The 26,140-nt window shown below is 43.9% G+C and overlaps 1 protein-coding gene across 4 annotated transcripts in view; it reads left to right on the plus strand.

The window, feature by feature from the left end:
• Positions 1–26,140, plus strand: part of AUTS2 (activator of transcription and developmental regulator AUTS2) — a 1,069,563-nt gene that overhangs the window by 460,007 nt on the left and 583,416 nt on the right. For all 4 annotated transcript variants that reach the window (XM_059414736.1, XM_059414738.1, XM_059414737.1 and 1 more), the window contains one exon: positions 22,204–22,299. In XM_059414736.1, the coding sequence (XP_059270719.1) occupies positions 22,204–22,299 (96 nt within the window). The remainder of the gene's footprint in view (positions 1–22,203; positions 22,300–26,140) is intronic.

Here is a 26,140-nt window from a genome sequence, read left to right on the forward strand (position 1 = left end):
ACAAGAGCACCATTATTCAGACGCGGAGCCTTCGTTGAGATGACGCGGCTGGTCCTGCTCTGCGAAGCTGTATTTTCTGGGGAGAATCAATATGGATGAAACGAGAACTCCGTGTACCTCCTGCAGGGCCTGTTGTGTCTCCGTGAACTGTGATGCGATCTCTTGGCCTTTTGAATCGCTCCGTTTAAAGGCCTTCCATAGATCATTCTGTCCTTGGTGGTGGGTGACTTTTCACGAAGATTCTATCCCCAGACAGACTAACCTGGAAAAGCACATGCCTTTCGATCTTTGCTTGGCACGCTTGTGAGCGTGTGCGTGCTGGGTGCGAGGCAAGGTTGTCACGGAGCGGCCTGGACACCTTCACGAACTGCTCGTGGTCGCAGAGGGAGCTTGAGAGCGCGCCTCATTCTCCCTACCCGGTCCTTGATTTCTGGTGCCGAGTCTGTCGGTGCAATCCCTGTATGAGATCTTACAGTCTTTTACTCCTTTCTGGGTTCGACGCATTGCCGGCCGCATTCCTGGCCCATAACAGGCACTTGATAATGAGTGGAAATTTTTTTTTTTTTAAAGATTTTAATTGTATTTGACAGAACCTGAGCCAAAGGCAGAGGCTTAACCCACTGAGCCACCCAGGCGCCCCAGTGAGTGGAAAATTTGAATGAGATTGGCCCTAGTTCCTGTACCTTCCTACCACCCTGTCCTCGGTTCAGGCCTGAGCGGCTTGCTGGGAGCCGGGGGCTACGTGCCCTGCTGATCCGGGGTCAAGCTCTCATCTGTGCATTTGGGGCGCAGCTTCTCTTACCACGCACGCTGCGTAAAGTCATCGGGCAGCTCTCTTCTGGGATAAAACACCGCGTTCTAGAAAGTACCACACTCCCGCAGGCAGAACTGTTGGGCAGTCTGTACAGGACAGATCAGGTCGCAGCCGCCTTAAAGTAACTGCTAATGGAAACTCTGGCCAAGACAGCGTCTTAAATAATACGAAGACTCAGCACACTGTCTCCGGAACTCGCAGCATTTGTTAGCAGGGCATAGACGAAGGTGAGCTCCCCTTGGAAAAAAAAAAAAATGTTATGATTAGCAGGGGCCCAGTATAATTTAAGGTATTCTTTGGAGTTTATAAATATGGCCTCATAAAAAGCCTGAATATAAGGGGACTGTGACTTTAAGTCATTAGAAGCCCAGTGGTTTGATAAAATAACAGGAAACAGACAATTTATTATGAGCAGTCTCAGTAGCTCTGGATTATCTATAAAACTTTTACGGCCTTCCCCAAGTGGCAAGAAGCCATAAAACTTGCCTGAATGAGGGACTTGTTAATTTACTTGTTAAAGCAAATTAAAAATTTATAAGTGCTTTTAGGTAAATGAGATCTTCTCTCATTGCTGCCCTTGCGGGGCCCCGGAGTCCTGGGAGGGGAGCGTGGCTGAGCCCAGACACCACGGCAGCACAATAAAAGCCATTAAATTGTTGCAGCTTATCACAGCAGAGCCGCGCAGCTGTCGCCGAGGCTAGCGCGGGCACCCGTGGGCGACAGCCAGGAGCTGCACCAGGGCCCCCGTCTCGCTCAGAGGGGAACCACACGCAGAGTCGGTTTTTACCTTTGCGGTTCTCCAGGCGTTGGTGTTCCAGACCCCGTGTGTCTTCTTTTCCCTTGACCTCCTGAACCCGGAGGCTTCAAAGCCCGGTTCCCTACGCCCAGAAGTGTTTCTCTTGGGTTCCATATGCTGTTGGTATATGGAACATTTTTGTCATCATCCTGCCTTGTAGTCATTTAATCCCTGGACAAAAGGCCCAGGCCCTAGAGTGTTTCTCTAACTTGATCAGCATTTCTTTAAAAAAACTGAAAAAACGGAGGCACCTGGGTGGCTCAGTGGGTTAAAGCCTCTGCCTTTGGCTCAGGTCATGGTCTCAGGGTCCTGGGATGGAGCCCCGCGTCGGGCTCTCTGCTCAGCGAGGAGCCTGCTTCCCCCTCTTTCTCTGCCTACTTGGAATCTCTGTCAAATAAATAAATAAAATAAAATCTTTTAAAAAAGTGAGAGAGAGAGAAAAAACACCTCTCTTTCCTTTACTTTATCAAAAAGCCTGGAAGTCGGGAGAAAGAGCATAAGGTAAGAAGGAAACGGTACATGTTCGTGTGTATCAGACTCCAGAACTGTAGAACCAGTATTTTTTGCGGAATCCGCAGTGTCAAGGCAAAGGCAGATTGTCTTGCACTCTGCTTTGGAGGAAAAACGAACTGAGGTTAAAGCTCTTGGGTCGAAACATCTTCCTTCACTTTTTCCCGTTGGCCGCCTGTCAGATTTCTTCTCGAAGTAGCTGGAGGAGCGGGTTTCTCAAGAGGGAGTTTTTTAGCTTGAGGCCTTGTAACCAGGGCTCCTTGTCCCTGTCTCTCTGGGACGTGCCTTGTGCGGAACACACTTGTTTGCTGAGAGCAAGGATTCTGGGGAACTTTCCACACCGATCAAAAGCTGTTCTTCAGGAAGACCTTTTGCATTTGTAGGGCAGAAAAAAAAAAAAAACCAAAAAACTTTATATCTCAATTACAGACCATATTTAATATTAAATTTAAAAGAGGATGGATATTTCACAAGTATATTTAAATTTCAAAGATCTCTTTAGAAAAGTGAGGTTCTGCAAACATTTTCTTCTGGTAATATTCTCCAATCTCTGCAGTGAAAAGGTCCATTTTATTAACTTTGAGAACAGAAGGATAAAAAGGCATAATTGGTACAAGTGTTTGTTCTGCAGAATTCACCCTTCGCTTACTTACAGATCTCCGACGTGGCTGTATTCATTTCTCTGGTTTGGATTCCATCTGAAACTGTGTTGGAGAAGCATATTGTTGGCAAGTAACGTATCACAGGAGATTGGGGGTTAGATGGAAAGCGACAGAAGTGGCAAATAAGTAGATACTTTAAGTGGTATTCCAGGGATTTAGGAGACTTCAGTTTTTGAGCAAGGAGGTCGCTTAAGGTCAGCGTTGGGCCCAGTGGTGACGCTTCTCCTGGTCGCTGCCATGACTGTTTTAGGAATACCATTATATAGCACCACTGTATGCTTGTTGTCCCTCTTACTGAACCTCATGAGCCTCTTGTTGTTTTGAACGTTAATGACTTTGCACTTGGAACCTCTCATGCTCACTGAGAGTTTCAGCAAAAATGCTCGGTTATGACCGTCTTTACACAGATGATCTCTGTGCACAGATGATCTCTGTGCTCTACGGTGTTTTTGGATTTGGTTTTACTTCCTTATGGGTGGGACTTTCCGAGTGGAGCCTTAGTAGATGTCTTCTCATTGTATTACCCCGTAGACCCGACCACAAAGTAGAGAGCTCTAGTGGCTGAACAAACACTGTTTCGTTCAAGAGGGCCAGGCTGAATTACATGGACAGAAAAAGTCGATAAATTTTAAAATTTTTGAATAGAAAATGACACTGGTCCAGAGGTTACCTGCCGGGGAACCAAGGTCGTTTATGAGGAGATCCAGAAAGGACTGTGTTGCCATGGGTCAGTCTTGCTGACTGCCTTTCCAGACCGCCGTAGTGAAGTCCTGATAAACGTTTCACAGGGAAATTGCATTGCTTCAAAAAGCATTTGTTTCTCACAGAGTTCATGTTAGAAATTTAGTGTATGTGCTCACTCGTTAGTAATATTGATATATGTTGTATAATGATTGCCTAATTGCTAATTTTCCTATGCTAATTGATGTTTTTCTATAAAACTAAATTCTTTAGCTCTTTACATTTATTGAATGCCATCTGGCTTATGAATTTTCATAAGAACTGCCAAAAAAAAAAAAAGGTGCAGACCCCTCCCCCCCATCTTTCTCCTAAAAAGGTGCTGAATATGTATCCATAATGACTTTTTAATGTGCCTTTAGGGATTTCTTTCTCTCTCTCTCTCTTTTTTTTTTTTTTTTTTGTAGGAATAAAACATCATTACTAAAAATATTTTCTCTCTACCAACTTGAATTTCCTTTCCATATTACCACTAATCATTGCTGTGGCAATATACCCTCTTACTCTTTTTAAAAATATTCTCCCTCTTATTGCTCTGTATTGGGCAAATACTACATCTAAAATACACCTATCCTGATGCCTAGGAAAAATCCCACATTTATTTTGTATTTTAAAAAATAGCTCTATATATTTATTTACCCATAACATTGAGTTTGAAGACATCGTTAAGCTTTGACTTACTATATAAAAGCAAAGAGGTATGAAGGAAGCGCCTGTATAATCTTTTTAATTTGCAGTGTTGAGTATTTTTGGAGATTTCTTTATAAAACTAGCTACCAGCCCTCTGGCATCTCTGTGAAGATCGTTTTGATAATAATAGTTTGTTTGCTTAGATAATATCCGTAGATGTGTGTGTGTGTGTGCGTGTGTGTGTCTATGTATGTGTGTTTATATACATTGTAAATTGTCTTCGTCTGTTTAGGCTGCTATAGCAGAATACCATAGATTTCGGGGGCCTTGTAAACAACACACATTTATTTATCGCAGTCCTGAGCAGTCAGAGATCAAGCAGGTTCTTCGTTCGGGCCTACTTCCTGGCTGGTCGACGGCCTTCTTTTCCTTGCTGCTCAGGAGGTGGAAGGGGTGAGCAAGCCCTCCAGGATCGCATGAAAGCCCCACCTGGATGACCTGATCATTTCCAGAGACCCCCACCTCCCAATACCATCACATGTGGGATTTGGTTTCAGAACATGAATTGGAAAGGGATGGAGGAATTCAGTCTGTAGCGTACATCTGTATGTATATGTCTTATAGACATAAGCACTAAAATTTCGCAGAGCTTTTTTTTTTTTTTAAAGATTTTATTTATTTATTTATTTGACAGACAGAGATCACAAGTAGGCAGAGAGGCAGGCAGAGAGAGAGAGGAAGCAGGCTCCCCACTGAGCAGAGAGCCCGATGTGGGGCTCGATCCCAGGACCCCATGATCATGACCTGAGCCGAAGGCAGTGGCCCAGCCCACTGAGCCACCCATGCGCCCCCACAGAGCTTTTTTGATGATCAAGCTAGTCTACATGCTTTCCTATGTTTTTTTCCCTTTCATGATCTTCTACTGCATACTTAGAGCTAAGACTAACAGTGAACTTATGAATCAGACAACAATTGCTTGGCACCTATAGATTTTGAATAAGAGATAAAAATTAACTTGAATAGATTAGAGGGCTCTTTTAACCTCATCATTAGATTAATCCAGATTTCTCACTTCAGGCCGCTAAAATTAACGGAATTGTATACTTGCTTGCTTGTCTGGGTCTAATATGAGCAAACAACAACAAAATCCCCGTGTTAAAAGGTGCTTTAATTAGTAGTAATTCTATGAATAAATTTGAGATAGTTTCATTGAATTTCACTCCTGGGTCCGTACATTGAATATGTGCAGATTCAGGCACATTAGATTATGTATTAGTTAATCAGGGTTGAGGGACATGGTTGTAAAAATAACCAAGAGATGTGATGGCACTTGCTTCATCTTTCCTGTTTCAAAGATATCAAAATAATTACAGCTAATATACTAATTGCCTGTCCTAAAATATTTGGCCATTAAATCACAAAATGTTAGGATTCGATCGGGCCTGGTTCGATCGGGCCTGCCTTGCCTGAGATGATGATACTCAGGACGGTTGCGTAATACTGTGGAGTAACAGGGACCCTGGGATAGAGCCTCGCTGTGCATCCCACACCCCCCTCTTCTTATCTGTTTGACCTTGGGTTATCCTGGACCTCCACGTTCTGGGCCTTAAAATGGAAATCCTCGTTGCTGGGAAATGAGCCTGTGGAGCTCTGGGCGGTGGATTGTCGACTTTGCCTTCAGGACAGTCAGCAGCTTTCAGCGGGGGCGGGACTGCGTGTAGCTCCGACCCCACCCCTCCCTGGGTGTCTCCGGTGGGGTCCCTCGTCTCTGAATTTTACTTCTTTGTCTGTATGGGGGAGACATGACAATCACTATTTGAATGCCCCCCAAAATTTATGTGAGGATTAAATTAGATCAGCTATGCACAGTGGTTGGAAAATTGTGTCACAGCAAACAAATTTGTGTAGCATTATTATTACCGTAAAAATGGAAACAGCTTCATGGGAACTGGTTATTCTGTCTCAGCTTGCCAGATCTGAGAAAGTGATTCATCCGTTTGTCCCTCATTGTTCTTGGGATTGTTGCTGGAGTGGTAGAAGATAGCAGGCTAGGACATTTGTGGCAATCCAAGCCAAAGTTGGCTGCATTATTAAACACTAACAACACCTCTTGTAGTCACAGCTCAATGACAGTTTCTGTTGTTTATAAAGGGGGCTAAGGTCGTATGCGTTTGGGGGGGAAATGCCTAATTAGAAAATTGGATCTGTTCTTAAATTGCAAATGCGTGTACATCAAAGTGATCATAAGAATAAATTTACGTCTGATAGTGTACATGGTTTCAGTACACATTGGCGAAATATCCTGCTGATTGCTGATTGAAAACAGTTGTTAATTCTCTACTTCACTAAATTCAGAGTGGAAAAACTTTCCTTAATAAAGAACAGATTGAGGAGATCCAAGACCTTACTGTGTGGGAATTAATGGCAGATGCATATACTGGTAGTTAAAATGTTTCATTAGATGTTAATGTCTTGCTGTGTTTTTAATTGTTCAGGAATTAGCCTCCAGAATATTAAAACCATCTGTTTGTTATCATGATGAAACAGAATGCTTAAATAGTTATTAATTTGTGTTTCTTGTCTTATTTTTTTTCAGGGATAATCTGTAAAACTTTGATCTGTTTGGAGTTCAGGGAATTTGGAATGTGGAAGTGAAAAACAATTCTAAAACACACCAGTGTCCCAAATAGCTGTAGTTCGCTTTTCCCTACCTGCTGTGCATATTTTATGTGTATTCTTTTTCACATTCTTTCTTCCCTTTTTTTTGGGGGGGGGTAACATGAGTTGACTTGTATTTTCATGATGAGATTAGGGTAACTGTAGAGCTGATTTAGTAGTTGATTTAAACTATATGATGACCCTTAACATGCTGATTATTTTACCATCAATATCAAAACAGTTGATGAATTTGGAGGGATGAAGGAAGGCTCAATGTTTAGATTCTAAGGACATGCTCTGCCGGCCGTATTCCACAAGCTCATCATGGCTACTGAGGGCCTTAGCTTTTACGGAGTCAGGTGGCCTTGGTTTCACTGTTTTCCGCCTTTTGTGACTTCGCTCAGAGTACTTAGTCTTCCTCAACTTTCTACAGTTTCTGCATACATAAACTGGGAAGTACAATTTAATTTACAGAGTTTTTATGAATCGTAGAATTACTATGAAGATGTGGCATATTCTACATAGTAGACATATTAGTTCCTTTTTCTTTTTTAAAGATGTTATTTATTTGACAGAGATCACAAGGAGGCAGAGAGGCAGGCAGAGAGAGAGGGGGAAGCAGGCTCCCCGCTGAGCAGAGAGCCCGATGCGGGGCTCGATCCCAGGACCCTGAGATCATGACCTGAGCCGAAGGCAGAGGCTTAACCCACTGAGCCACCCAGGCGCCTGTTGCTTCCTTTCTTGATTACATGGAGCTACTAAGATATTTTGGGCCCTACTGAGAAATATGGGAGCACTGAAACTGTAAGAGCCACAAGCAAACCCATCTTTCCCTAGCCTTAGCTCTTGTGTTGATCGCTGAACATTGTTGGCCTTAAGTTCTTATCCTCAAAGTGAAAATCTCCGCTAGTGTCATCTTATCTCTAGTGAACTGTCAGATTGTGGACACAGACAGTGGAGGGAACGCTAGTGTATCTTTGCATGGGATTCTAATTTATGTCTCCAAGTGGTCTAGTCTTTGTCCTCTTATCTCTCAATTTGGCTCAGAAAAATTGTCAAGTTCTTTTTCCTTTAATTTATGCCAATCAGCTAAAGTCATGCCAAGAATCAGAAACTTGTACGCATTTGAATCTTTCTTACATTTTGGAGAAATGTCATGTGTGTAGACCAAGAATTTCCAATAGCTTGGAAATTCATGGTTCTCCGTGTCTCTTCTCTCTTTCCCCTTCATTGAGAATTGGATTACTGCATTCCCCGTATCTGTTTTGCTCACATTAAAAATGGGAGAGACTCCATTACGTTAAATCTTCTGGAACCAAGTGAGAAATCACTTGGTATATGGAAGTGAAGTTTGTTATAACCCCACATCCCTAACTCAGGTTTCCCAGGCCTGGCAAATCATGGGAGTAAGTGATGGAGGTCCGTGCAGGGGGTGGGCAGGGGGTGGGGCCCTCGCTGGCGCAGGCGGCAGTGACCTCCCGCATCTGTAGAATTCATTCAGCTGCTGTACTTGTTTCCAGGAACGATCTCTTTGCTAAGTGGGGTGCGCTGGCACTGGGGGTCGTACAAGCCGTTTCTTTTCTGTGCAACAAGAACAAACGTACCATCTCCCTCGAAAGCACTTTTTCATGGAAAAATTCACTCAGGAGAGCGCATTTGGTTCTATTACAGTTGGGTTTCCATTATAACTATTGATGTTCTTCATCAGTGTTTGGTAAGAAACACATTTAAACATTTCTGCCTTTCTGTGGGGTGTTTTGGAAGAAGCCTTTGCTGGATTGATTTAAAAAAAAATAAGAAAATAATTTTTTTATTTAAAAGAAGCACCATTAGATGGTAAAATAAATAAGAATTTTAAATGCTTCATATTATCTAAATTACTTAAAGTGGCAATCACATCAATAAGGTTGTGTAATACTAGGAGAGCTATTAACTTCTCTTGGTAGTGGTTTTTGACCTTTTGCTGAACAAGTACTTCTAAAAGTCTCAAATGCCAGGATGAAGATTTATTAAACCAACTGTAATTATGTGCTGCTTTTCATTTTCTAATCCTATACCTGACAATCTAAAATATCTTAAATTACAGGTGATCACTTTTTCAAGAGCAAAGTCAACGTATTACTTTTTGGAGCGTAAGGATTTTAAAGGCCGATTTTGTATGTCACCAAAGCCCACAGATTTGCTAAGGCACATGTGGTCACTGTTCTTGAGGTCTCCTTATTGGCTAACCCTAGAAGACTAGCTTTCTATGACCTAGGCACACTCTTGTTCATAGCTCCAAGAGGCGTTCTCCAGGAGACTTTGAAGGTGGACTTCCATGCTGCAGATATTAAAAGATTATACATAGGAATGAATTAAACAGATATTTATTGAGCATCTGTTAAATTACAGGTGCTGTTCTAGACTCTGTGAACGAAACAGATAAAAACCCTGTTAAAACTTACTGCCCGCTTGCAGTGTGTTTCAGGCAGCAGGAGTCTGGAGGAAGCAAGTGAAGGATGCAGTACGTGGGGAGGTGTTAGATCGGAGCAGGGCGAACAGTTGTGAACGGGACCATCAGGGAAGTCCTTGCTGAGAAAGTGACATTTAAGTGAAGACCTCGGTGAGCTTTGTGTCTTCTGGGAGGCTGAACATTCCAGGCAGAGGTTGTGGCAAGAGGGAAGACCGTGAGGCGGGAGCATGCCTCACCCGTTTGCGGGACAGCGAAGTGGCCAGTCCAGCTGGTTCAGAGGGACCAAGGCAGAGAGTGGGAGAGAATGAGGCCAGGGAAGTAATGGGGGAATCAGATACAGTGGGAGTTGGCTTGTGGCCATTGTGATGACCTCCGTGTTTATTTCGATAGGATGGAGAGACTCTGGAAGGTGTTGAGAAGACTGGGAATGAATGAATGTGCTTTTAGCTGGAGTCCTCAGGCTCTTGGGAGAGATGGACAGAAGTGGCCAGAAGGGCACCGTGGGGGGCTCGGGTAGGAGGACGTTGTCATCGTCCAGGCAAGAGACCAAGGTAGCTTTGCGCAGAGGGGCAGCTGTAGATCAAGATTTTGTCCTAAGCAGCTAGAAAGTTCCAACTTTACACTAACAATTGGGAACATTGAGAACATGGCTTTAGTCGTGTTGAGTTTGAGATGCCCTTTTCGATGTTTAAGTAGAGTTGAAGGACTGTCTGGACTTAGAAGACTAGGATTTTCGGAAGAGATTGAGACCAAGGGTGTAAATTAGGTATCACCAGCACATAGATCATATGTGAAACACTGAGACTGCATGAGGTCATCAGAGGTCGTGAGTATAGGCCTGAAAGAGAAGCGGTCCCAAGACCGAGTCCTGGGGAGCCTAACATTAAGGGTTGGGACTAGGTGAAGGACCCAGACTGACCAGCAGGAAAGGCAGGAGTGAAGCAGAGTGCTTCGAGGACGTGGGAATGATCTGTTGTGTCCGATGTCCCCGTTAGATCGGTAGGTCGGGGAGATGGGCGCGGGCGGCGGCCACTCGGTTTAGCACTGGTAGGTGGTTGCTGACCAGGACTGGACTCCTTCAGAGCCGGGCCGCAGGGCCTTTTCCTTGAGCCCTGCTCTGGCCCTCCTTACCCAGAGTGGAAGAGATCAAAGGGCCAAGGACATGTGCCCCCTTGGAGCCCACCGCACTCCGACACACGTTACTGGTTCTGTGGGGCTCCAGAATCCCCTGCCCCGAAGTCCTCAGTCCAGCTGGGAGGATCCGCTCTCTGGGTCTGTCCTGCTGACAGCACCGGCACCGCAGCTGGGCCTGTGCCGGAGCTGGGGGCGCAGCCAGTGGAGCTGGGGGCGCAGCCAGTGGAGCTGGGGGCGCAGCTAGTGGAGCTGGGGACAGTCGGCAGTGCGGATGGGCCTGCTGGAGGGCCTGGGCTGTTACCGCACTTACGGGCGAGGCTTCGCGAGGGACGGGCCCGCAGCCGGGAAGGGAAGAGCCCAGGCCTGCGCCCGGTTCTTGTCCCCTGCCACGGTCCATGAAGAAACCTCCAGGAATACAAAATTCCAACTCCGAAACCTGGCCTTCAGACGAGGGCCAGCGCTGCAGTGGCATGATCTGCAACTTCTCACCATTTAGCTGGATAGTCCTTGGGTCTCTTGCCCTGAGCCCTGCACAGCGTCTGAGAGCCTGCTGTTGACTCTGACAGGGGCCATTTCATGGTCGGGGGACAAAAGCCTCCTTGGGCTGGGTTCAACAGAGAACTGGAGGGAAAGAATTGGTGATACTGAGTGAGATATTGTCGAGAATCATTTGTAAGGACCTGAAAGCAACGGAAAGCTGGCCGGGTTCTTGTGTTTGTTTCACTTTGTTCTCTTCGAAGGTAGGAAACATAATGGCCAGGATGTTGGTACCCTAAAGAGAAGGAGTGTGTGGGTTTGCTGGGTCGTCATAACAAAATACCACCGAGTGGGTAACTTCAGGAACAGCAGTGGGTTTTCTCGCAGTTCTGGAAGCTCGAGGTACAAGGTCAGTGTGTCGGGTTTCTCGAGGCCTCTTGGCTTGCCTTGTTGGTGGCTGCTTTCTCCCTGGGGACTCACATGGTCTTTTCTGTCTTCCTGGGCCTCCCTGTGGTCTCTGTGTCTCCATCTCCCCTTCATGTGCAGATCCAGGTCAGACTCGGGCCCCCCTCATGGCCTCATTTTATCTTAATTACCCTTTTAAAGTCCTTTCTGCCAATGCACTCTCCTTCCAACATACAAATTTTAGATAGACGCGATTCAGGCTGTTAGAGGGATCTCAGATATTCCAGAACCTGCGTTTGTGGAACCCATCCCACTTATAAAATGTCTGTAGCTTTTTAAAAACATCAAATATCGTGGATGCTGAAGCCGTTCGTTTCTGTTCCTGTGGAGTAATGGAGCTTAGTACGGAACAGTTACTAACTGGCAGGAAGTTTAGTGATACACAGGTTTCTAATGCCGTGGACTAAATTGTGCCTCCTCCCAATTCGTATGTGGAACCCCACGTGTTTGGGGTCCGGGAGTAATTAAGGAGAAGCGAGGTCCTAAAGGGCAGGTCGGTGATGGCTGTGTAAGAGTCGTCACTGGAGAGTAGGCCTCCTCTCCCCGCCGCGTGAGGACCCAGGGAGAGGACAGCTGCTGATACGCGAGGAAGACAGTGAGTTCTCTGCAGGAACTGCCCATGCTGACCTCGGTCTTCTAGTCTCTACAGCTGTCAGAAAATGTCTGCTGATGACGCCATCAGTGCATGGAATTTTGTTAAGCCTGAGCCTGCTTGGACGTTAAGATACCCAAGGGTAGGGGAGAACCCTCAGGCTTGGTGAGAATTCACTTTTTGGTTGGATTTGAAATGTACTGGTATGAAAACAGTGGCAAGTTGGAAAGAGGTTTGCCCTGAAAGTTCATTATCTTAGAAATTTTGATAGCTTGCAACCAAACTGTTTTATACCCCAACGAATTCTAGATGTTTATAATCTAGCAATGTAAAGGAATAGCCATTGACTGTGTGGTTTGGGGGAGAAAAATGCTGCTTCTGGAGATAAGGTTTTTAAAACTTATTTTAATGACAAATTTAAAATACATCCTGAAGTAGAGATGATAGTGTCATAAATGCAGATATACTCATCTTCCAACCGCAACAGTTAAGACATCTTGTTTCCTGGGGTTCCTGGGTGGCTCAGTCGTACAGACGAAGGTAGATACCTTCGTCCCAAGTCATGATCCTGGAGTCCTGGGATCGAGCCCCGCATCAGGCTCTCCCTACTCTTTGGGAAGCCTGCTTCTCCCTCTCCCACTCTCCATGCATGTGTTTCCTCTCTTGCTGTGTTTCTCTCTCTCAAATAAATAAATAAAATCTTTCCTTTTTTTTTTTTTTTAAGATTTTATTTATTTATTTGACAGAGATCACAAGTAGGCAGAGAGGCAGGCAGAGAGAGAGGAGGAAGCTGTTCTTTCTGTCACCTGCATTAGTTTGAAATAGAAGTCCGAAGGTCAGATCATTTCTGTTATAAATATTTTGGTCTGTATCTACAAAAGCTCTTTCCTTTTTATTGTAACTATAATCTCATCAGTACTCATCAGTGGACATGTTTGAGTTTGCCTCATAACTTTTTACTCTGTGGAAACGAGGTTAAAACCAGAGCAGTCCCTGCCGTGGGTCGGGAGGCCTGTGACCTCGTTCCCACTCTTCTGTACTGATCGTGCAATTGATTCATCGAGGGAATCGGGAGATTTCTGGGTTTTGCTGATTTCATATCCCATGATGTGAAGTTTAATATGTGCCCGATCCCTTACATTTCTTGCAAGTTTGTTCAAGAATCTGTGGTGAATCAAATTCAGGTTTGATGGGACGGGGGAGCGTTGAGTGGTGTGTTCACATCAGGAGGCATGCGTTATCTGGTTTTCTTTCTTTTCACGATGTTATAACAGCCATGGATACGTGATTCCTTGCTTTATTTTGTTTTTCATTTTCAGAAGGTCCTCCAATGTTACCAAGAAGGTATTTATTTGTGGGTTTTCTTTTAATTGTCTACTTTTGTTACCATGTTTGATATGTTTTACTTTATTGTGTCATTATGCTACTGGTCATTAAATTGTCCCGTCTTGCATTAGTGGAAGTGCCTCAAATTTGGCTCCCAAGTCCCTTTGACATGGTCTTTTTGGGATGTCAAGACGTATGAGACTCATCTTGCATATTTCTTTCCTTCAGCCTTAGTTGGCTATTTTTTCACGTACAACAGGAAAAAAAAAAACATAAGGACACAAAGCATTCTGTGTCTGAGGGTGATGGTTATTTTAAACAATGCCAGGCCATTTAAAAAGTTGCTTGAAAACATGTCTTCTTACAGAAAAATAGAAGAAGAAAGTTCCGTGTGCTTGTTACTTTTGTACATTCATTCTCACCAACCAAATAATATCGCCTCAATTTCTTTTTATTAATCAGAATCTCATTATTAGAAGGTAGAGACTTTGACAAAGCAGTCAGACATTCCTTCATCAAATTATTGTTGCACGGCTCGCGTGTACTGCATGGGAATTTCTGAGCTGATCTGAAAACGGGTTTGTCTTCTAGTCCACGGTCATACCCAAGGAATGCCAAGTGTCTTTTGTTCATTCAGGCTTTTCTCTTCAGTTGCATTCTTGTTCATCTCTCCCACCCCCGCCCCTTTTCAGTAGAAAATGAAGTCAGGTATGTTATCATGCTTTTCGTCAACAGAGTTCACCCCAGAAGTAGTACCCAGGTTGTGGATCGGGATGTGCGTTCCAGACGGAGCCCTGCTGTTTCCACTTCCGCTCTCTTCCCTCCCTACTATCAAGTTACAAAGAAACAGTATCATAATAGCCTCTTGGCTAATCATAGAGAGTTATGATTCTCTTGATAAGCTGTAGAACATTATTAAGTTCTGCTGTCTGGGTTGAGTGTGTCTGTTGGAAGGATATCAAAGTTGGTCAGATTGCTTTTGACTGTCTTAATTGCTCCTTGTTTATGTTTGAAACTATGTAGTTAGATTGATCTTGGCGTATTTTCCTCTTTTTATTAGCCTCAGGGTTTATCTTTACTGCTACAAAGTCCACCGAACCCCTTTCAGTGTTGAGTAACGTATGTGATTAGCAAGGAGAAGGGATTTGAGAGTTTCCCTTTCCAAGCTGGTCACACGGCCTTCAGGTCAATCCTCTGGGCCGTACCTTAAATGTCTATTTGGGAACATCACTGACACATTAGATAAACGACACGCCAAAGTCCAAGAAGCCTATTTTGTTTTGCATTAGTGAAACTTTACTAACTCCATTGGAATGATTTTATAATAAATGGAGTTAGAAGCACTTTCTCATTTACTTGTCTTCGTAAACCATCTGTGGTAGGCAGAATTCCAAGTTGTCCCTCAGGATAACTTGCCTCCTGTGAACTCCCATGATTAGATTTTTGTGTTTAAGAAAGGGGGCTCCCAGTTAAAGCCTCTGCCTTTGGCTCAGGTCATGATCCCAGGGTCCTGGGATCGAGCCCCGCATTGGGCTCTCTGCTTGGCGCCCTCTCTCTCTGCCTACTTGTGATCTCTCTCTCTGTCAAATAAATAAATAAATAAAATCTTTTAAAAAAAAAAATGTGGGGGGGGCTCCCAGGCGCCTGGGTGTCTCAGTGGGTTAGAGTCCTGGGATCGAGCCCCATATCGGGCTCTTTGCTTAGTGGGGAGCCTCCTTCCCCCTCTCTCTCTGCCTGCTTGTGATTTCTCTCTGTCAAATAAATAGATAAAATCTTAAAAAAAAAAAAAAGAAGAGAAAGGGGGCTCCCTTCCCTGAGCCTGACCCAACAGGTAAATCCTTAATAAGGAAGTGCTTCTGGAGTAAGAGAGAAAAATGAAGAAATCTTTCACTTTTTAAAACTAAACCTCCATATTGAAATGTAAGTTACATGTCCTGAATTTCACTTACTGTAAGTGTACAGTTAAGTGAGTTTTGGCACATTTATAGGGTCGCATGATCATCACAATGCTCCAGTTTGGGAACTTTGCCATCAACTCCGAAGTTTCCCTTTTGTCCACTTGCAAGTTGGCGGTCTCCTACATTCCTCGGAAAAATTCAATTAGAATGTGGTGGAACTACCCTTCATTTTATTATTAAATTGAACTTGTTGTATTTATTCAAGTTTTTGTAGCTCTTTTAATTAAAGAAAAATTCCTTAGCTCCCTTGTGTTTCACTTATATTAGTGGGTTTTGGAACAGATTAGCTTTGCGTATGTTTCTTAATGCTCTGAATCAGATTTTGTTAAAAAATTCTAAAAATTCACACTATTTGATTATGATTTTGACAGGTCCACCATAGAATGTTTAGTACTGTAATTTAGAAATGTGTTTATTCTCACATTTTCATAGTACTAATCAAGTTCTTACATTATTTTCACATTATATATTATTAAATTACCACATTATTATGTTTCCACATTTGGTTTGCTCTTTATCTCGTTTTATTCTTAGATTTGTAAGTATGTCTCTCTTGATTCCGCGGGTTTCGCTCCCATTTATGCCCTGGTTTATTGATTGTGTCCAGCATTTTGATTTCCAATTCATTATGTACTTTTCATTTTTAAAAAAGATTTATTTATTTTGAGAGAGAGGTAGAGAGCAAGAGAGGGAGCGAGTGCTCAAGAGGGGGCAAGGCGGTGGCACAGGAGAGAGAGTCCTCTAGCAGATTCCACACTGCGCCCAAGCCCGATGGGGAGCGCCGCTCCAAGACCCTGAGAGCATGGCCCGAGCCAGATCAGGAGTCGGCCGCTTAACCATGAGCACCCAGGCGCCCCGTACTTTTCATCTTAGAAATTGCCTCTCTCTCATTTTCCCTGCCATAGCCTTTTTGTCCTTTTGATCTCTGGAACTAGGCTATTTATTTCTATTATTTTCCACTTTGTAGAAAGTTTCGAAAGTTAACCTCCAGTACAGAATTTACAGCATCCTGTAAATTTTTTACCTTACATATTTATAGTTTTTATTTTCTTTTAAAATGATGTGTTTGTGATTTTGTCTTTGACTCAACTGTAACTATAGAATGTTTTTTTAATTTTATTTTTTTCCATGTTCCAACATTCAGTGTTTATGCCCCACGCCCAGTGCTCCATGCAATCCGTGCCCTCCTCAGTACAGCCCACCAGGCTCGCCCACCTCCCACCTTCCCCTCCAAAACCCTCAGATCGTTTCTCAAAAGTCCACAGTCACTCATGGTGTGTCTCCCCCTCCAGTTAAAGATTTTATTTATTTATTTGTCAGAGCGAGAGAGAGAGAGAGCACGCGCACAAGCAGGCAGAGAGGCGGCAGAGAGAGGAGGAAGCAGGCTCCCCACTGAGCAGGGAGCCTGATGTGGGGCTCGATCCCAGGACCCTGGGATCACGACCTGAACTCAAGACAGACGCTTAACCAACTGAGCCACCCAGGCGCCCCATGTGGAGAGATTTTTAAAAACGTGTTTTAAAAAAAGATTTAAAAAAATGTCTAAAGGAGACAGTCATTAATTTTCACCCTAGAGGAGGCCGCTCCTGTGGTTTCTACATCGTGGAATTTATTTTGATCTTCGTGGCCTGGCCCACCTGCAGCGGAAGCCGAGGTCTTGTGGGGGCACCAAAAACCGTGGTCTCGGAGAACGACCAAGTTCGTGACGTCCTGCCTCAGTGAGACCGAGCGTCTGAGCATCTGCATCCTTGCCTGTGGCTCAGTGCTCCTGCTCCCGGTTCGTAGGATGCGAAGGACACCCACCTCCGTTTCCTTGGTTACTTAATTACTTCTTTATACATGGGGACATGGAAGTTGGTAACTTTCTCCCTTAGTATAAAGCGCAGAAGTGTAAAAGGTACAGAAGGCACCTCTTGCAACTCTGAAATGACTGTCTTTGACCTATGACCTCACCTAACCATTTATTTCTAATCCTTTCTTTTTCCCCCTTCTCTTTTTTTAAACTTAGGACTTCTCACTAAAAAATAATTGGATATTTATTTATTTTACCTAACAAATATTAGATGTCCTTGTTTTTTTAAAAAATAGGACTTGAGGTGCCTGGGTGGCTCCATGGGTTAAGCCTCTGCCTTCGGCTCAGGTCATGATCTCAGGGTCCTGGGATCGAGCCCTGCATCGGGCTCTCTGCTCAGCGGGGAGCCTGCTTCCCCCCTCTCTCTCTGCCGCCTCTCTGCCTACTTGTGATGCCTGTCTGTCAAATTAATAAATAAAATCTTTAAAAATAAATAAATACAGAGAACAAGTCGATCTGGCGGAGGAAAGTGGGATGAGGGGGTGAGCACAATGAGGGAAGGGACTGGAAGGTAACAGACTCGCAGTTTTAGAGTGAGTAAGTCACAGAAACACAAGGTCCCGCAAAGGGAATACAGCCAGTGACCTTCTAATAGTGTCGTAGGGTAATAGATGGTACCTGCCTTCGTGGGGTGCGTAGAATAACATTTAGAGATGTTGAATCTCTGTGCTGTACACCTGAAACTAATAAAACATCGGGTGTCAACTTTTTTCGAATAAAAAAAATGAAAATAGTACACATGCCACCCAATATATGGGGAAGAGTTCAACCCACAGGGAAAGTCTGATTTTTAAAAAGCAAACCAACATTTTTACAAGATTAAATTCTTGCTGTTTTGATGTCAAGAATGTTAAACAAAATTTCTTGGAAACAAAGAAAAGTCTGTGCTTATTGACCGCGTTTTTAAAACACTGTGTGGAGTTCCTTGAGCTTCCTGCAGGAAAGCTCAGCCATCCGAGATAGGATTTATGCTGCTTCCAGGAACCAAAAACGCGGTAGGAGATTACTGTGGATGCTTTTCTGCATTGCAGTGCATAATTCACATCATTCCTCTGGAGTTTCAGGCGTAGGTGTCTTCTCCACATACTTTATCCTTCTGTGAATTTTGTTTGAAGAATTAATGACAGCCTCCTGAGCAGCTAGCATCTGGAACCCTCCGTACTGAAGCTGAAAAGAGTGGCATCGCCCGCCTCGCAGATCCTGGCAGGGCTGTATGGAGCGGCTACACCTTCACGGGTTTTCGTTAGATGTTCATCAGCAGCGATGAAACCCTGGGTCGTTATTTTCCTAATCAGCCATTAATAACTGTTTCACTCTAACAAGATCACAGCTTCAGAGTTTCTGTATATACTGTCGACCGTGGAATCTAATAGGAAACAGCCTGGCTTCTTCGGTTTTCTAGAAGTTGTCGTCTCACTGGTAGGATTCCTCCCGCTCACGCCAGTTTGCAGCTTCCTTTTACTTCATCTGTTTTGTTCTCATGCGGATCTAAACTGTGTAATACTCTGATGGGGAGACACTAGTGGAAATAGGAGTGAATTATGGTAATTTTTAAATAAGCAAAGTATTTTAAAGTATCTAGAAGATGATAAGAGGAGATCTCAGCATCTGTTGGAGCAAAAGCTGACTTACAGCCGCCGCCACGGACGCTGGGACGAATCAATGCGGGCAGATCGATTTTCCTTAGGTCTTTAAATGTTGAAGCCAGCACCTGGCCTTTGTAATGTCTCTGGTTATAGGTAATAGCTGGGAATTTCAGGTGAAGGATTACAACTTCTAAGTCAGCTGTGCTACCCCACATGATCCATTGGATATGGCTAAAAATGCCAGTTTTAAATGTATTCATGGGATTAGGAATGAATACTTCTTCGCCTGAAATCTTGTGGTTTAGCTTTAGTACTTACTGTAGTCAATCCATTTCTTTGAAATATTGAGCTGTCTGACAGCTTAAAATCCTAAGTTTCCTTTAAACTTGAGCCTGGCTTTGGAGGAGAAAAGGGTAGTGTGGGGCTGGATTTTTATGTAAGTCTCTCCGCAGAGAATTCACTGAAGTGCTTTTGCTGGCAGAGCTCAGGGCAGGCCAGGAAGCGGCTCCGTCTCAGTCCTCCTTGGGTTTTGCCCCTAGCCTAGATCGACATTTGGCCAGATGATAGACATCAGAGCCACTGAAGTCTCCTGTCAAGCCTGTTGAAGTCATCGCTTCCCTTCCATGAAGAAACATGGAGGAGACCCAAATGCAAAGTCCAGATTTGGGGAAGCCAGGTGGATGGGGACCAGGATACCAGCAGGTCTTTCTGCTCTTAAGTGGCTAATTCTCTGCCGCATGTTTGTTTCCCATCTGGGTGGAGGGACTGAGTTTTTATAAACATCTCTAGATCAAGTATCACCTTGTAGGATTTCTTTCTTTGTGGATGAAGTCAGTTACCGCAAATATGTCTGAAACATATTCCATTGAGAATACTGATACGCTGCAGACTCGTTATTTTCATGTGAAATGCTGACATCTGAATGGGTTCTAGGAAGTAGAGTGAGAACAGCAGTGAGTCGTATGGACGTGAACTGAGTCCTAGACCCTGTGCCCAATTCTGAGCACCTCACTTGCTCTTTTTCGTCATTCACACAACAGAGTAAACATGCATTTACTCAACTGCGATCCAGGAAGATAAAAATTATGACATGATTATGACACGACCTATAAATTAGAGTATCCACCCCACATGTAGATGTTATCATCCGCCCAGTTCATTTAGCAGTGCGCCTTTTCAGACTTGAAAATGGATCATCATTACCCGAGGCCTTTAATGGGGAATGGTGTATCACCTAAACTTGGAAGGCACATCAGGAAAGGAAGACAGACAAAGAAAGAGCTCTTCAAACAGCATGGTGATCGTATCTGAGCTTCAAAACAGTCTTGACCTGGAAACCCCCGGGAAGTTGAGGGTGTGCCCTATGGGGTGAGGAAACCTAGCGTGAACAGACAGATGCAGGACAGAAATGGACATGACATGTTCAGGAGATTGGGAGAAAGTGATGTTCATTTTCCATTAAATTCCCTTTTATTGTAAGTATAAAAAATGAAAACTTGAAGAGAATGACAATATTCTGAACTTTTATTTCATAGTAATAAGAAAAGGCTCATATAGCTTGTGCCTGAATTAACTTAGAATTAGCAGATTTCGCAGTAATTTAGAAGGAAACTAAGCCCTTAAGGGCCCAGGAAGATACAAGCTAAAATGAGTATCATTTTTCTGGGTTCCATTAGAGAAGACTTCTGGAGAAAGGGATTTTTAGAAGAAAGTGATAAAAGTAGATTTGTAGGAAGGCTGACAGCAAAAAGGAGTGCTCTGTATGGTGGGTGTTGGGGACAGCTTATTAGATGGTGTGACCCAAAGTGGGATCTGAACGGCAGATTTTAGAAGAGGCACGTGAGACAGGGCTTGCGGGTTCAGATTTCATTCTCCGCTTGTCTCGGTTCACATTCCCCTTTGGCCCCGGAGCCACATGAAAACCTGCAGGCACAGATGTTGCTACCTATTACCCGTTCTTCTCTCTGAAATTCCCTCCTGCCCAGAAGCTCGGGGCTCGTGTTTTGTTTGAGACTTTCCATGTCTGATCCATGGACCCCCTTAGTAATGTTTCTTCCTATTTCCTCCCAGAAGGAAATCTCTGTTCCAGATAAGACTCCTTCTGATCATTCCCTAGCATGTTGCTTTCTGCCTCTCTCCCATCAAGAGTATCTTCCCCTCCCCTCTCAGCCACAGGAGCTCAATCTGCTTTTGAAACCCAAGGCTTCAGAGATTACTTTTCTTCCGAATGTCACTGGCTGTTTTTTGGCGTCCCGTTACGTTCATTTCCTTGTCTGTTGTATCTGCCTGGTCCGCGCTCTTTCTGTTGCTGGGTTAAGGACGTTGTAGAACAGGCCGTGTGTTGGGACCTGCGTCGGATTTCTTGGGGTCCCTGCAAAGGTGGTTCTTGACGATGACGTTGCCGGCTAATGGCCCCTATGTGTGTGTCTTACAGTCTTCTCCAGACTGCTGGTTTGAGATTCTGTGTGTTTATTCATTTTAATGGAAAATCAGAGCCGGGGAAATGTGTAGAATTTTCTGAACATAAAAATCAAAGACGGGGGACGCCTGGGTGGCTCAGTGGGTTAAGCCGCTGCCTTCGGCTCAGGTCATGATCTCAGGGTCCTGGGATCGAGCCCTGCATCGGGCTCTCTGCTCAGCAGGGAGCCTGCTTCCCTCTCTCTCTCTCTCTGCCTGCCTCTCCGTCTATTTGTGATTTCTCTCTGTAAAAAGTAAATAAATAAAATCTTTAAAAAAAAAAAATCAAAGACGGGTAAATGTGGAAAATTTTCTGAACATGAAAATCAGAGTGGGGTGAATGTGCAGGAGCTGCTAAAATGTAAGCTTCGCAAGAGCAGAGACTTTTTTGGGGGGGGGCGGGAGTTTAGTGCCACCTTTCCAGCTCTTAGGACCAGGTACAGAAGTAGCACTTAATACGTGTCTGTTGAAGGAGTCGTGGCTTAATTGCTTAAGCCCTAGGTCTTAATCTGGGTACTCTTAAAGATCTGCCGAGAGACCTCCAGAAGCTGTCTCAGAAATTAGGATCAGGATCTTCCCAGAGGAGCAAGGATAACACGCAGCGCCTCATCGTTTTCTCCTGGAAGAAAACATTGCTTTTGTTCGGTTTTGCTGTGTTCTTTCTTAAGGAGACAGAGGGGAAAGGTGGGCCACCGTAGTTAGTGTAATCTGACTTTAGTTAATTCAGTGTTTTTGGTCTTTTTCTTGACAAAAAAGAGCTCCCAGTAGAACAGAGGAAAAAGTCTGAGGGAAGATTACTTTCCGAGATTCATGGACCTTTGTTAAATTTTTGTCAAGTGTTTTTTTTTTTTTTTTTTTTTTTCCTGGCTGGCTCACTCTTATTTCCAGTGACATTTTATGGTAAATGTTTTGCTTATCCTTCTCCGTGTTTCTTCCTGCGGCAGCTTGCCCGGCGCGGCTCAGAAGCTGAGAAGAATGTGAAAACGCAGGACCTTCAGTCGTGCACTTTTGACAAGACTTAAAGAACCCGGGCAGGGGCCGGCTGTGTGCGGAGACCACTGACTTTTGTCTCTTTCCTCTTCTCTTTTGCCTGCAGCTCAAGCCAGGCCAGAACAGCTGCAGAGACAGTGACAGTGACAGCGGAGAATCCAAGGGCTTCCACCGGAGCAGCTCTCGGGAAAGGCTCAGCGATGTAAGTGTAAAAAAGACAAAAAAAAAACATCCTACGAAACCTCCAGACCGCCCATTCCTGGGGTCCGGTCTCTGCCTCCCCGCACTCCTACCCTGCCCGTCACTAGGTCTGCGCGAGCTTTCCAGCGCCCTCTCTCTCGGCAGACGTGTTTGAGCCTGGCCTGGTGGTTCCGTTCCAAAATGTGGTGTGACACGTAACAGGGCGGGTGGGATACTTGTTAGCTTAGGAACCAAAGATGACAAAGGGCCGTGATGATCCTTCCACCGTCAGGGCGCGAATGAAAGCGGTGCTCCCATTGCGAGGCGACGCCGTTTAATGTGGGGCTTTCTGTCATTTCCTGGCCTGCGAAATTGGTGACAGCCCCCGTCTGCCGTTTTATTTCTATAGGAAGGGATAAGGAACTGGCCACTTGCTTGGCAAGAGAAGGGGTTTTATGTCCTGGCAAATGGTTGTGATAACGTGCCGTGCCTCTTGAGGGGTCCATTAGCCCCCAGACCCGCCTCTGACTGCTCTCCCGCCTCCTGTCCGCCGACAGAGCAGATGATGGTTTGCCACTCCTGGAACCACCTGATCCTCTGGGCTCTCTTTTCTGCTAACCTGACATGTCACAGAGCAGGATTCTTCACCCTGAGAGCAACACTGGGAAGCGTTCTTACAAAAGGATGATGTAGGGAGACATTTTTATTAGGGTTGCCAGTGAAGGCACATTAACAGACTAGGAGAGAATGGTACTCTCAAAGAGACAGCAGTTCAGAGCCTCTGAGCTTCAAGAAGAAGAAACAGAGTCAGGGCATAGAGTTAGGACAGAAACTTTTGCTCCTTGTCTCACTCTTTTTCATCCTCTACTGCAGCCGCCTTCAGCCTGGGATACGGGATGATTCCGTGCGTTGCAGAGAAAAAAATATTAGAACTTATTGTTTTTTGTCTACAAACAAAAGACATGAAACTTTGCTAATATGTGGTGAGCTGGGAGTAGTTCTGGTACATAATCTGTAAACTCCCGTGCTGTAGGAGTGTGCCCCAAGCGGTGTTTAACGGCGGGGGCTCCTAAGCATGAGAGGTCGGAACCACCGCTGCACACTGAGTCATTCCCTGTGATCGTCTCCCACCCACTTCTCCAACGTCCAAGGCGAATAGTCCCGAGACACACCTCTCAGGAAAGTCTGAGAGACTTAGAGTGAGACTTGACGTCCGGAACATTGAATTCTAAGAGAATTCAGTGGAGTAAACAAAGTATAATTACTTCTGTAGTACTCTTAATTTCTGAGTTATAGACATCTGCCTCCTAGCTAATGAGGTTTAATATCAATGATACACATAAAGGATCCAACTTGGTGTTTTGCTGTGTGGGTATGTCTGTGTCTAAGTATTTCTTTGTGTGTTTATGTGTTTCATTAACTTTGTGATGGAACTATAAATTATAATAATAAAACAGTATTTCTTACCTAAGTTGTTAAAAATATTTAAGTAGCTCCTCTTGAGCTTTGTTTTTAATAGGAGATCTCACAGACTCTGGAAATTCCTCCAGGATTAGTCAGTCATAATTTCATCCCAGAGTGGAGAAATGAAAGCCCCATTAAATCAGGGGACAAGAGTACAGTATTGTACAGTCACTGAGATCTCTTGGTTGGTTGCCCTGAATTCACTTTCCATTAGATCAAAAGAAATTGGCAAAAGATATTTTGTGTTCATGGATACAAAGACTCGGTATTGAGATTCTACCCAAAGCAATGTACAGACTTAGGGCAATTCCTCTGAAAATTCCAACATCCTTTTTTGCAAAAATGAAGAAACGGATACTCAGATTTCTGTGGAATGGCATGAGACCACTGGTAGTCAGAACAGCCTTGGAAAAGAAGAACAAAGTCAGGAAATTCGCACTTAAACAGTTTCAAAACTTACAGCAAAGCTATAGTAATTGAAACAGTGCAATACTAGCGTCAGAATAGGTATACCGATGAATGGAATAGTATTGAGTATTTTATTTTTTTTTAAAGATTTTATTTGTGTATCTGACAGAGAGATCACAAGTAGGCAGAGAGGCAGGCAGAGAGAGAGGGAAGCAGGCTCCCTGCTGAGCAGAGACCCTGGGATCATGGCCTGAGCCGAAGGCAGAGGCTTAACCCACTGAGCCACCCAGGCGCCCCTGGAATAGTATTGAGAATCCAAAAATGAACCACACATCTGTGGCCAATGGATTTCTGATATGAGTGTTAAATCCATGCAGCTGGAAAAGAATTCTCTCTTCGAGGGATGGTGCTGGGACACCTGGATTTCTTTATACAAAAGAGGGAAGTTGGACCCCTGTGTCACATCGTTAACACAGAAAAACTCGAGATAGATCAGTGGCTTGAGTGTAGTAACTAAAATCATGAAACCAAAAGAAGGAAATTGGGTCAATTTCCTGATTTTGAATTAGGCTGAGAATTCTAAGATATGGCCCCAAAGCATTAGCAGCAAAGGGCATTATCAAGAAAGTGAAAAAAAAAATCCCTATAGAATGGGAAAAAATATTTACAAATCATAAAACCATTAAGTGTTTTTAATATTCAAAAATGCACACAGGACTTGAATAGACATTTCTAAAAAAGATCTACAAATGGCCAGTAAGCACATGAAAGCGTCTCCTCATTATAACATTAGGAAAATGCAAATCAAAACTATAATGAGATACACCTTCACATCTACTAGGATGGTTAAAATTAAAAAAAAAAAAAGTGGGGGAGGAATAAATGTCAGGGATATAGAGAAATTAGAGCCCTCGTGCATGATGGTGAGAATGGAAAGCGGTGCCATACTGCAGAAGAGAGCTTGGCAGTTTCTCAGAAAACTAAGTATGTAATTATCATGTGTCGCACCAGTTCCACTTTTGGGTATATACTCAATCAAATTGAAAATCGTTACTCAGAGAGAGATCTCCATGGCCGTTTTCAGTGCAACATCATGTACACTAACCAAAGTTAGAAACCACCCGCCTCCATCAGCAGATGAACAGATAAAGTGGCATGTGTGGGCGGTGGAACATTACTTGGTCATGAAAAACGGACGCGCTGGCGTACACGCAACAACGTGGATGAACCTTGAAAACACTATACTAAGTGAGAGCAGCTAGTCCTGGAAAGACAAGTAGTGTACGGTTCCACTCAGATAAGGAGCCTAGAATATGCGAATTCCTAGAGTCAGGACCTGTCATGGGAGTGGCAGATGTGAGGTATGGGGAGTTACTTATTAATTAATGTTTCAAAGTTTCTGTTTAGGGTGATGTTTGGAGAACTACATCCACAGTGCAGAGAGTACAATCAGTGTCACCAAACTAGAACCCTAAAAACGGCTAAATGTCAAACTGTATGTTACACATGTACTTTTTGCCACAATAGAATAATGCTAAAAAAAACATTATCCTACCAATTTTATATCAAGACTGTCTGTGTAATACTTTGAGTTCATGATATGTATTAATTATTAAAACTCATACCTTTTGCAACAATAGGATCAAAATAGGAAAGGTGAAATTAAAAAAAGAAGAAGAAGAAGAAGAAGAAGGAAAAGGAAAAAAAAATAATAGTTGACATTCCATGAGATGTTCCAGAACCTCCAGCCACTGACTTGCTTTGCGTGAGCCATTCTGAGGTTGCAAATTCTTACCTCGAGCCTGCTGCAGTCCAAAATTTGCTGAGATGAAGCACACACAATTATTTTTTCTGGATACCAGGCTTCACGTAGCCACACAGTATTCTAAAAAATAAGGATGCCCCTACTTTTTCTTTAGAGGAAATTAGTAACTGATGACCTGAATGACTCTCCGAGAGTGAGGAGATGAGGACCACTGCTGGCTTTGCTG

The sequence above is a fragment of the Mustela nigripes genome, chromosome 11 (genome assembly GCF_022355385.1).
Source record: "Mustela nigripes isolate SB6536 chromosome 11, MUSNIG.SB6536, whole genome shotgun sequence".
NCBI classification, from domain to species: Eukaryota; Metazoa; Chordata; class Mammalia; order Carnivora; family Mustelidae; genus Mustela; species Mustela nigripes.